The 12,822-nt window shown below is 41.7% G+C and overlaps 1 protein-coding gene across 30 annotated transcripts in view; it reads right to left on the bottom strand.

The window, feature by feature from the left end:
• TLN2 (talin 2) overlaps nucleotides 1-12,822 on the bottom strand; it is a 482,025-nt gene that overhangs the window by 187,068 nt on the left and 282,135 nt on the right. For all 30 annotated transcript variants that reach the window (XM_035261780.3, XM_078333299.1, XM_078333307.1 and 27 more), the window contains 3 exons: nucleotides 10,767-10,919; nucleotides 7,807-7,949; nucleotides 5,990-6,117 (listed from right to left, as the gene is read on the bottom strand). In XM_035261780.3, the coding sequence (XP_035117671.1) occupies nucleotides 5,990-6,117; nucleotides 7,807-7,949; nucleotides 10,767-10,919 (424 nt within the window). The remainder of the gene's footprint in view (nucleotides 1-5,989; nucleotides 6,118-7,806; nucleotides 7,950-10,766; nucleotides 10,920-12,822) is intronic.

The following is a 12,822-nucleotide window of genomic DNA, read 5'->3' as shown; positions in this document are numbered from 1 at the left end:
AGACTAAGAATGTTTTCATGAATTTCTGGCATGCCATACAGTCTTATTTATTTTTTTGTCATCAAGATTATTTCATTTTATCAAATTCTTTCTCTCCAGTAACTAAGACAATCATATAGTCTTTTTAGAAAAAAAAAATGGTAAAGTATATAAACACATTTTCTACTGTTAACACTTGTCTTTTGCCAATTCATTCTAAAATGTCAAATTCTCTCTCAATCTCTTCACACACACACACACACACACACACACACACACACACTCCCTATTCCTTTTTCTGCTTTTTAATCTTAGCATTCATCATCAATATATTATTATTTTACTTACTTATTAGTTACCATCTGCCTCTCTGCACTAGAATTTAAGTTCCACGAGGGCAGAATGTTGGACTGTGTTTTTCACTGCTGTATCTCCAGTGCCCACTGTCTACCACATAGAAGGCACTCCACAAATTTGTTAAATAAATGAATTTTGCATCCTTTAAAGAAATACTATTTCGTTCTAACTTGCACTGACACATGAACATATGTCACGGTGGACTTGGATAACATTTTAGTAACGTTTGTGAGGAAGACCTCTATATTCAGTTTAAAAGCTTTCTAATGTCTGTATTCATCTTGGTATTACAATTCGGCTAGTTTCAAATGAAGATGAGGAGCTTTCCTTTTTTGTTTATTTTCTGAAATAGCCTGGGCCTCCTGTTTATTTTGTTGTTTTTTGATTGGTATATTTTAAACTGATAAGTCAGTTCATTTCAAGATTAGAGATTTATTCCAATTTTCTAACTACCCATTTTTTCTAAATTTTCCGTTTTTTGGTTTCACATTTATCACGTTCTCAACTGCTTTTTAACTTCTCTTTAGCTTATTTTGCTGTTTCCTTCTTTTGTTTTTCTTGATCAAATTTACCCAAGGTTTATTAAGTTTTTCAAAGAACCAGCTTTTGGTTTTATTGATTTTCTGTGGCTTCTATTTCATTACTTTCTTTTTAATATTTTCTTTCTTCTATTTTGATCTTGTTCTACTAATCACTCACTGAGGCAAGTACGTTAAATTACTTCACTAAAATCGTACATATGAAGTTTTTGTAATATAGTCTATTTTTCCTATATATCCATTTAATACAATGTTAAGCACATTTACAGGTTCACAATTATTTAGCGTCCTGATAAATTAGTCCTTCTACCTTTATAATCTTCTCGATCTTGACTTATGCTTTGTTTGCCTCAGAGTCTATTTTGTGTAACACCAAATGTACCTGGTCCAGCTTTGATTTAAGTAGGAATTTTCTGGTGTATCAATTTCAATGCATTTAAACTTTTCTCTGCTATTCTCTGTTCTTCATCTAAAACTGTGACTTTTAGAATCAGTACAGACCCGGACTTTAAAAATGATTCCATTCAATGAGAATCTCTGTTTATTAATTGCTGCATTTCATTTGCTTACATTTGGTATGGTGCCTAATGTATCTAAAAGTGTTTATTACCATAACTAATTCATACCTTCTTTTCACCTTGCTTCCATAAGCCACTCTGCTCAACTCCTGTTTTAATGGTCGAGCAGTTTCCATTTCTTCCCTCCTACCCCCACTGGCTTGAAAGCTATATAGATTATTTCTTCTTGTTTGTTTTGACCAGTAAAATTTTATTGAAGAACTTGTAAAGTCTGGTTTCTTTCATTGTTTCTATAGACAGTCTGTCTATTGTCTTAGGCTATCTTTATTTCTTTCCCAACAATTTTATTATGAAAAATTCCAAACGCGACACAATGTTGAAAAAACTGTATACTCAACATTCATCTTGGTCACCGAGTCACCTTCAATTTCATCATGTATCCTTAATTTAAGATCTGAAGTTTACCAGTAACTCTTATCTTCTCCAATAAAATACAGTCTACAGAAGGCTTTTCCTCTGACCACCCACTTCTTAAAGTTTTCCACAGTGTTTTTAAGGGTCTAGAAATTAGTTGTTATTATAATATATTTTGTTATTGTTATTTTAAGAGTTAATTCTTCTTTGGATTTACCTTCTACTTTGTCAGTTTGGTTGGTTTTTTTTTTTTTTTTTTGAGACGGAGTTTCGCTGTTGTTACCCAGACTGGAGTGCAATGGCACGATCTCGGCTCACCGCAACCTCTGCCTTCTGGGTTCAAGCAATTCTCCTGCCTCAGCCTCCCGAGTAGCCCGAACTACAGGCTGCGCCACCATGCCCAGCTAATTTTTGTATTTTTAGTAGAGACGAGATTTCACCATGTTGACCAGGATGGTCTCGATCTCTTGACCTCGTGATCCACCCGCCTCAGCCTCCCAAAGTGCTGGGATTATAGGCGTGAGCCACCGCGCCTGGACTGCTTTGTCAGTTTCTTTAATCCACATTGCTTCTTGCATGATACTCTTCCCACCTTTCTAGAAACAATCCATAGTAGTCCCCACAGCCTGCACTGCAACTTTCAACTTCTTGAATAAACTTTCACCTTTCTAAATAGACCATCCTGCACTTAAAACGTAGTTAAAAGGCTGGACTTTGTTGAAATGATCAGAGCCCAGTTTTGGTTCTGCATGATAACCGTTTCATATATTTCTGTGCCACACAAACTGTAGATTCACAAAAGCAAGGACTTAGTATACAGTATCTCCCTTGTTTCTTCCCTCTACCTGGCACAGTAAAACACATATGCAAGTCCTCCGTGAGTTAAAGAACCATACCAGGCTCACACATAGGCAACAAAATTTCACATGAACCCCACGCACTTGTACAAAAATCCACATCGCGTCATATTTTCTGCAAGCATTTTCTGATCACAGAAAATCATAAAGCAAATACCTGATTACTAGAGTATGTGTTGTTTTTACTTCATGCACCAATAAAATGTCCCTTCTTAGGACCCTCTGAAGGTGACCTGAGGAAAACCACCATAGAGCTAAAGCACGTGAGACTCAATCCGGGAGACCTAGCTTTCTTCCGGCTTGCCAGACTCGACTGTTCTGTGCTTTGTCTCTGTCTCTCTCTAGCACTTATTTTCCCATCAATAGAGGAGATGGATATATTACATAATCCTTAAATCCCTGAAAACTCTGAAAATCTTTTAGGCTCTGATGATTTTCATTTTTCTAAATGAGTACCTTCACTGAAATACCAAATCCAGAAATCACTGGAGAGTCTGAAGAAAGTTGAAAGCAAATCTCATAAAAATGTCCATTTTGTGGCTGGGCACAATGACTCACGCCTGTAATCCCAGCACTTTAGGAGGCCGAGGCGGGCAGATCCTCTGAGGTCTGGAGTTCAAGACCAGCCTGGCCAACATGGAGAAACCCATTTCTACTAAAAATGCTAAATTAGCTGGGTGTGGTGGCATGCGCCTATAATCCCAGCTACTCGGGAGGCTGAGGCAGGAGAATTGCTTGAACCTGGGAGGCAGAGGTTGCAGTGAGCCGAGATCACATCACTGCACTCCAGCCTGGGTAACAAGAGCGAAACTCCGTGGAAAGAAAAAGAGAAAAGAGGGAGGAGGAGAAAGAAGGAGAAGGAGAAGGAGGAGGAGGAGGAGAGAAAGAGGGAGGGAGGGAGGGAAGGAAGGAGGGAAGGAGGGAAGGAAGGAAGGAAGGAAGTCCATATTGTGACTCTGAGCAAAAATGCTGAGCAAATTATCAAAAAATTAAACGATATGCTCTTGTTCACATCCCTATGTATCCGCGTCAGAAACTATGTTACTGATATTTCTAGGGGCTGCATCTTCAGCCTGGCTGTCACAAGTCCAACCTTCTCATTATTTTTTTAAAACCCTAAATGGTTTAAGCAGACTGCACGTATGAAAGCTAGATTGGAAAGGATATAAAGGCTGTAAAAGAGAGCCCAGCCGGTCACCAGGATCAGCCCAGGCAAAAACAGGATCTGACTACCTAACCTGCAAATCAGCAAAATATGACCTCGCTGTTTTGTTTTAATTAAGAAGGGACTTATATCCTCAAGAAGTTTTACCTGCATGGTATGAGCAATAATGTACCTAAGTAAATATCTACATTAAATAAAAATGCCTCATTACCTAGATAAGATTTGGTCTAATTAAAAAGTAAATCCAATTCATAAGGAAAAATAATTGCCGCCAGGCATAACCACCTTATTAGAATTTGGAATCTGAGTAACGGAGCAGGTAGCACTACCGGCATAAACTTCATACTACAGTCTTAGAAAAAAGGAAACGAACGCAGTGCAATTGCTTAACTTTTTCTGTCTCAGATTATTAAGAGAAGAATACTGTTGCTGGAGTATGAGTGTGTGGCATTCAACAGGACCAGAAACTGCAGTACATAATTTTAAGACCAATACTAATATTATTGACATTAGTTTGTAATGTCAACACAGGCAGTCAGCTGTGCGGTAACACTCACGCTGATGTGGCTGGTACAATCCACAATACTGGGAAATACACAAAAGCACCTTGTAATCCCATTTTTAAGCACCTTTGCTGCATAGTGGGAACCCAGGGAAAGGGGCAACTTTGCTTTTCACTGACAGTAGGAATGCCTTTGAAAATGACAGCACAGCATTAGAAGTCAGAAGCTATTTGCAGATAACCTCTTTAAGTGACTGCGAATAAGACGCTTCTCTCTCTCCTGCTTCTTACATATCTATCAAATAGAATAGCATGTTCTCAATTCACAAGGGAGTCCTGAGAACTAGTTGCCCAGGGCTGTGGAGAAAGTGAGCTGATAGAATGACCAGGGTGGCATCATCATCAATACAGGAACCCAGTGAATGGCTACATTTGGATCTCCTTCCTACCAGGGAGACACAGAATCACAGCTACAAAAGCTTACAAATAGGTCAACGTAATATTTCTCTTGTTTGGATTCATCGGCCTTCCCTCTATTTTCTATTGGTCACCAGTCACTCTAGCAACAGAAACAAAATTTTGCTTCCTCCAAGGCCTCACCTGGTCTTGGTGCTTATTCCTCAATATCCGTGGCCATAATCCTCAGGCTGATGACATCCGTTTTATCTGAGGGGCCAGCTGAGAGGTTAGAAGGTGGGATGCGGCGGAAACTGCTAAAGGAACTTGTGCGCATGGCCTTCGAGAGCTGGCTCGACACAAAGGCAAGCTTCCCAAGGCTCCTGAGGAAGGAGGCCAGCCTCGTGGGATAAAAACGGGCCCTGAGGACCACCAGCCATCTGACTCATTTGGAGAATACAGAACAAAGCAGGTGGTAGGAACTGCTCAGGGCCATCCTCAGCCGCAGGCTCACAATGTGTGGTGCACTGCAGGACACAGCATCACCCTGAAAAGGCTCCCTGGGATTCACTCACCCGAGGCAGAGTTTTGCTTTTTCAGGGGTAGCAACTCAGTTCAGACCAAACAGCATATTGGCCAGGCATTCTCTGCCATCAGAAGACAAGTTAAGTTTTCTTCTTACACAAAACCATATTTCGGTCCCAATGACTTTCCACCAAAGTAAAAGTGGGGTCAAGGGCCAAAGCAGCCTCTCCGTTATACTCTCCCCACGATACATGTAAACACAATACACTGAATGCACGATACAATGAATGGCCTACTGGACACATTTCATGCTGACTGGTACATCCTACAGGAAAGCTCATGTCCTCCAACCCCCCACTGGTGTTCACACCACGGCCCTACTTCCAAACCTCCTACAGGCTGCACTCTAGGTAAAGCATCACAGTGACCACAAGAGACTCTTGGGAGTGAATTTTTTTTTAAACTTTCCTCTGCACTAAGAGGAAGTAGAAGGAAAAAAACAGGGTGGAGGGGGACACAGATCACTGAATTTCTATTCAGCAAGAAAAACTTCTGAATTTCTCTTGCTTTCCCCAAAATCTGCAAACTTAGTCATCTACTTGATTGACAAAGAGCTATCATTCTCACAATTGACTGAAATCAGGGTATGATCTTAGATAACTTGCTCAAAAACAAACAGGTGAAAGGAAAAGAAGAGGGGAGAAAAGACAAAAAAAGAGACACAAAACGTCATTTACTCTAAGAATCCAGGCTTGTGTTTATGTTCTACATGAGGTCCGAACTGTATCTGGGCTTGAAATCCACCAAACTCACAAGCTTTCTCGAAGGAGACAGGATGAGAGCCGTTCAGGATGTCATCGCGAGCCTGAAACACACGAGGAAGGGAAAGCATCAGAGGCTTGGGGGAAATGACACTTGCTCTGAATCTACACATTCCCATGGCCCAGCACACGCTCTCTGTGGAGCAGGGGACAATGCCAGCCGACACACGGTGATGTGTGCAGGACACAGTGGATGATCACCTCATGGGAGAAAACTAAGGCAAAAGAAAAACAATCCTCTGTCCACAACAGCCTGTAAATGGAAAACATTAGAGGTGTTAGGCATGGCCAAAGCAAAGTTTGGCGACAATCCATACAGGCAGAGTGATTATAAAAAGAAAAAGAGGCAAAGGACATTCACACAAAATGATCAGCTTCAAAGAGGCCAAAAGACAAATACAGTGTACCTTTTACAATCCTAAATCATAAAGCTAGCAGCAAAATATCTCGAGGTAAAATCAACCTGATCCCCATCCCCAGATAAAGACCAGTGTAATAGGAGAGAAAGAAAGGCGATAGGTATACACACACACACGGATGAGAACTCAATACTCAAGACAGGCAGGGGAAATGACAGGCGAATGCATCTTAAAATGAGGAGCTTGCTGGGTCTGACCTCCTCCTCCCAGTTCTCCATCCATCACTGCTTTCCCCCATTTTCCTTCTGCCTTTCCTTTCTCTAGTTAAATGACCCCACACTGCCCTAAGATGGACACTCAGCTGTCGCTCTGAGCCTTAAGCCAACAAGCATCTTTTCGCGGCCCTGCTATCTCTCTCCTTTTGGTCTTCCTGCCTCTTTCCTCTCAGCCCTCTTTCCATGCCATCCTCCCATCCACTAACTCAGCGGTCAGGAAACTTCTCTAAAAGGCCAAACAGTAAACATTTCAAACCTTGTGGGCCACACAGTCTCCGTCACAACTACTGAGTTCTGTCACTGAATTCGAGAACAGCCACAGAAGGTATGTGTAACAATTATATAACCCTCAAGGGAATTTATCAATATGTGATACTTGAATATGTAAGTTGTGTTCCAATAAAACTTTATTCACAAATACAGGCAAAAGCCATGCCTATAGTCTGCCAACCCCTACATTATTTCTATGGGCAGATAGATAGATAAATAGGAGAGGAAAGGGAGAGAGGGAAGGAAAGGAAGAAAGGAAGCTGGTAGGACAGGACAAAGATGAAGGATGTTTTCCTTGAGCCACAAGAAACTTTGGCGACAATCTAGTGCAAAGCCCACATCTTACAGACTGGGAAACAGCAACTCAGACACGTTAAATGACTTGTCTGTTTCAACAATTGGATAAGGGTAAAGACATGAAAGGTTATTAAGAGAATATCTTCCTTCCAGTTAACGAGAAGGCCTGATTTTCTGACCAACAGTCTCTTGCATTCTAAGATGCCGGCTAACGCTTTTAGTGCATTTGAAATGGTAAGCCAGTTAGGTGAAATATAACTATCTCTCAAAGTCTGGCAGAGAGGGACAGTGTTGGCTACCAGGTCACAATCTGGGAAGCCACAGGGAGGCCCTACTCCGGATGGTCAGCTACTCAGGTAGAATATCAGCCTGCACCATAATCAAACACACGCGTGACCCACGAGCCGTGCCTGTTGGAAACGACGTCATAAACGTGGCAGAAGCCAGCGCCACCCTCCGGCTCGCCACAAGATACAGCCAGGAGCTTCCTGCAGTCTCATCAACCTCAGTGTCTGAGCAGTAAATACTGTACCTGAACATAAAGCAAGTTCAGCTGCACAGGGTCTCTCGAATCTACATTCTGATCAGAGTAAAAGAACTTCCGTCTAAGCAGCAACGTCTCGTTTTCATCTACTCCTTGTTCTCTGAACGTTCGGCTGTGATCTAGCCAATTTACTGCAATACAACAAGACATATAAGAGAACTGTGTTTATTTTTCCTCTTCATTAAAGGGGATTTACCAAAAGAGCAGTGTGACGTAGATTTCTATAACTCTGATATTTAGTTATAGTTATAGTTACTTCTTATCTTAGAACTGTAGTTTTTCAGCTATGCAAAATATTTCACATCTACCAAATGACCAGCCAAAATGGAAATGAGGGAGAAAATCCCCAGCCATTCCTAAAGTTAGCTAAAGCACTATACTGAATTTATAATATGCTGCCTCTCTGGTGGTGGGGTGGAGGGCGGATACTCCAGCCTCAGCTGGTAATGTGATTTAGAGGCTCTAAGCATAACAAGTTACCTCTGACCTCAAGTAGTAAAGAGAAAGAAAATCCAAGTATAGTGGGAGTGGAGGGGGACAGCACTAAAGTGGGGAGGCAGAACCATGCCACGGACCAGCTTAAATCTCAGCCATTCTGAGATTACTGTCCTCACATCTGTGTGCACAGGAATCGATCACTCCCCTCTACACTTTCACAGCTCTCACTCCAACACTCCTCTCTGGGCTTAGAACACTCCGTGGGTGAAGTCCTTATCACCAATGTCTCTAGATTATAAGCAACCTGAGCACACAAAATGTGTCTCCCACATCTCCCACAGTACCTGGGAGAGTATCTTGCACATAATAATTCATCCTTGGGATTTTTCTACTAAAGTCTCTTGGAAGAAAGTATATAACACCAGATCAAATTAGGCAGAAAGAATAAAAAGCACAGAAAGGGTCAGAGGAAACAAGAGCCTCACAGAAGATCAATAAACACAATGGCAATAATGATGTCATCGCGATGCAGCCACAAGAACAGATACAATGAAAGGGAGAAAGAGGCCAGGAAGTCCAGGTGGACTGGGTAATCAATTATGACCCTTTCAGTGGGGGGTCAGGCAGCAAGGTGCAAACAGCATGGGCTTTAGGGACACATGGGGTTACATGCTGGTTGTTCCACATATTAACTGTATAGCTATAGAAAATGATTTTCCAATAATAGAACTCTATTACTTTTTTTTTTTTTTTTTTTTTTTGAGACAGTCTTACTCTGTCTCCTAGGCTGGAGTGCAGTGTCGCAATCTCAGTTCACTGCAAGCTCTGCCTCCCGGGTTCAAGTGATTCTCCTGCCTTAGCCTCCCAAGTAGCTGGGATGACAGGCGCGTGCCACCACATCTGGTTAATTTTTGTATTTATTTATTTTTTTTTTTGAGATTGAGTTTCGCTCTTGTTACCCAGGCTGGAGTGCAATGGCGCGATCTCGGCTCACCGCAACCTCTGCCTCCTGGGTTCAGGCAATTCTTCTGCCTCAGCCTCCTGAGTAGCTGGGATTACAGGCACGCACCACCATGCCCAGCTAATTTTTTTGTATTTTTAGTAGAGACGGGGTTTCACCATGTTGACCAGGATGGTCTCTATCTCTTGACCTCGGGATCCACCTGCCTCGGCTTCCCAAAGTGCTGGGATTACAGGCTTGAGCCACCGTGCCTGGCCAATTTTTGTATTTTTAAGTAGAGACAGGGTTTCACCATGCTGGCCAGACTGGTCTCAAACTCCTGACAACAAGTGATCCACCCACCTTGGCTTCCCAAAGTGCTAGAATTACAGGCATAAGCCACTGCGCCCACCGTTCTATTACTATTTTTAACCCCTACGGAAATAATGGGTCTAGGCAATGGTCACTGATGGATGTTAAACATCTCCTCAAAAGAGAAAACCAGAAACAACTTCCTGATAGACGTACATACCATCACTGAAGAAAGCATCTTTCCTAAAATAAATACCAACACTTGAATCTATTCAAGCCTCCAGATCTAAGGAATTAAAAGGGACAGAGGAACATGTTAAATGACACCACAGGTATGTGATGAAGAAACTCCAGAAAGTAGGAAACACTGCAATTAACAATCTGGTTTCTTCATATAAACAAAAACCACACACAAAAAAAGACACGACCTATTGCGCCGAGTGGTGATCAGTCAACAATAATGTATTACGTATTTTTTAAATGCTAATATAATAGATTTTTAACAGTCTTACCACAAAAAAAGATAAATTGGAGGGGTGACAGATATGTTAATCAGCTCGATTGAATCCTTCAATGTCTACATAGATATGTCACACTGCATACCATAAATACACATCATTAATATTAGTCAATTTTAAGAAAAGATGGAAAGAGATTTAGTAAAACAAATTAATTAACTAAATTAATGTGTTCAACCTTATTTGGAACCTAGTGCAAACTACTAAAAAATTTTTAGACAATGGAGAAAATATGAACATGATTTGTATAACTGATATTAAGACATGTCTTTAGACGTGAAATATTACAGTTACTTTTCAAAAAATTTGTTTACGTATTTATTGAGACAGAGTCTCACTCTGACACCCAGGCTGGAAAGCAATGGCATGATCTCAGCTCATTGCAACCTCCACCTCCCAGGTTCAAGTGATTCTCCTGCCTCAGCCTCCCAAGTCGCTGGGATTATAGGTGCCTGCAACCACGCCCGGCTTATTTTTTCTGTATTTTAGTAGAGATGGGTTTTCACCATGTTAGCCAGCCTGGTCTCAAACTCCTGACCCTCAGGTAATCCACCCACCTCGGGCTCCCAAAGTACTGGGATTACAGGCATGAGCCAACTGCACCCAGCCTGCTTTTTTTTTAATAGAGTTTTAAAAAAACAAAAACCAAAAACCCTGCCCTGGGCCATACGAATGGTGTAAGGAAGTGAGGCTCGGCAGCGCCTGTGTGTCTATAACATGCTTCCTCTGCAAACACTTACGGTCATCGTCTGTGTGCAGCTTAGCCTTCAACTTCTCCATTTTCCTCTCATCTCGTAATAATGTCCTGTCTTTCTTCAGCGTACCCGTCCCTTCCTCTTTCTTTTCTTCAATAGTTTCTTGGATTAAGGAGTATTCTTCATAATTTGTTATTCCTAAAAATTGGAAATTAGGTTATAATTGTAAATCATTAAACTGTTCTCAACCTCTTTTAACCTAAGGCCTGTGATATTCCAAGGAGCTTCTCCTGGTAGCAAAGAACCGGAAATGGCCTTACTAATGTAAGGGTCAGGGAGGCAGCCATATCAGATCAAATGAAGGTGCTTCAGCTCGTTAAGTCATAGTCACACTGCAGGGGAAAACAACAGGTAATGAACTTGGACAATGCTCTTTCAAAAACAAATTTTTAAAAATCAGCTCTGATTTCCTCTTTCTTCCAAAATGTCTTTGAAAACCTCCTACATTTTCACAAGGTTGTCACTACGATAATACAGAATCTCCAGTGCTAAGTAATTGCTTTCATAAAGATTTCTTAAAAACCTAATAGATTAAAAATCTAATCCCAGCACTTTGGGAGGCTGAGTTGGGTGGATCACCTGAGGTCGGGAGTTTGAGACCAGCCTGACCAACATAGAGAAACCCTGTCTCTACTTAAAATACAAAATTAGCCAGGTGAGGAGGCGCATGCCTGTAATCTCAGCTACTCAGGAGGCTGAGGCAGGAGAATCACTTGAACCTGGGAGGCAGAGGTTGCGGTGAGCCGAGATTGCAGTACTGCACTCCCAGCCTGGGCAACAAGAGCCAGACTCCATCTTCCAAAAAAAAAAAAAAAATCTAATAGTGAAATCATATCCAAAGAAGTCACACTTACAGTAAAACTTATATCACATTCAATTATCTCATTTATAAGAAAGTTTGAGAAACACTGCCACAGAAGAGGTCGTGCAGAAGAAGGCAAGATGGTCAAACAAGAAGTGTCTGAAGGAACTGGGCTGCCTTTGCACGAAGAGAAAACTATATAGGCAAGTCTACTTTCTTCAAATATTTGAAGGGTTTCATTAGAAAGGAAGCAGACTTGTTCTCTGGGGAGACTAAGAGAGGCCACCAGAAGAAAAACTATCTAATAATCAATCATAAGGGCAGTCACTAAGAGTACTCAAGGAGACAGTGAGCATCTATAGTTCTCATACAGAACAGGATACAGTGAGCATCTACAGTGCTCATACAGAACAGGATACAGTGAGCATCTACAGTGCTCATACAGAACAGAATGAGACAGTGAGCATCTACAGTGCTCATACAGAACAGAAGGAGACAGTGAGCATCTATAGTGCTCATACAGAACAGAAGGAGACAGTGAGCATCTACAGTGCTCACACAGAACAGAAGGAGACAGTGAGCATCTACAGTGCTCATACAGAACAGAAGACAGTGAGCATCTACAGTGCTCATACAGAACAGGATACAGTGAGCATCTACAGTGCTCATACAGAACAGAAGGAGACAGTGAGCATCTACAGTGCTCATACAGAACAGAAGGAGACAGTGAGCATCTACAGTGCTCATACAGAACAGAAGGAGACAGTGAGCATCTACAGTGCTCATACAGAACAGAAGGAGACAGTGAGCATCTACAGTGCTCACACAGAACAGAAGGAGACACTGAGCATCTACAGTGCTCACACAGAACAGAAGGAGACAGTGAGCATCTACAGTGCTCATACAGAACAGAAGGAGACAGTGGGCATCTACAGTGCTCACACAGAACAGAAGGAGACAGTGAGCATCTACAGTGCTCACACAGAACAGGATACAGTGAGCATCTAGAGTACTCATACAGAACAGAAGGAGACAGTGAGCATCTACAGTGCTCATACAGAACAGAAGGAGACACTGAGCATCTACAGTGCTCACACAGAACAGAAGGAGACAGTGAGCATCTATAGTGCTCATACAGAACAGAAGGATACAGTGAGCATCTACAGTGCTCATACAGAACAGAAGGAGACAGTGAGCATCTACAGTACTCACACAGAACAGAAGGAGACAGTGAGCATC

The sequence above is a fragment of the Callithrix jacchus genome, chromosome 8 (genome assembly GCF_049354715.1).
Source record: "Callithrix jacchus isolate 240 chromosome 8, calJac240_pri, whole genome shotgun sequence".
In the NCBI taxonomy this organism is placed as follows: domain Eukaryota; kingdom Metazoa; phylum Chordata; class Mammalia; order Primates; family Cebidae; genus Callithrix; species Callithrix jacchus.
This window is presented reverse-complemented; position numbering and strand designations above follow the sequence as displayed.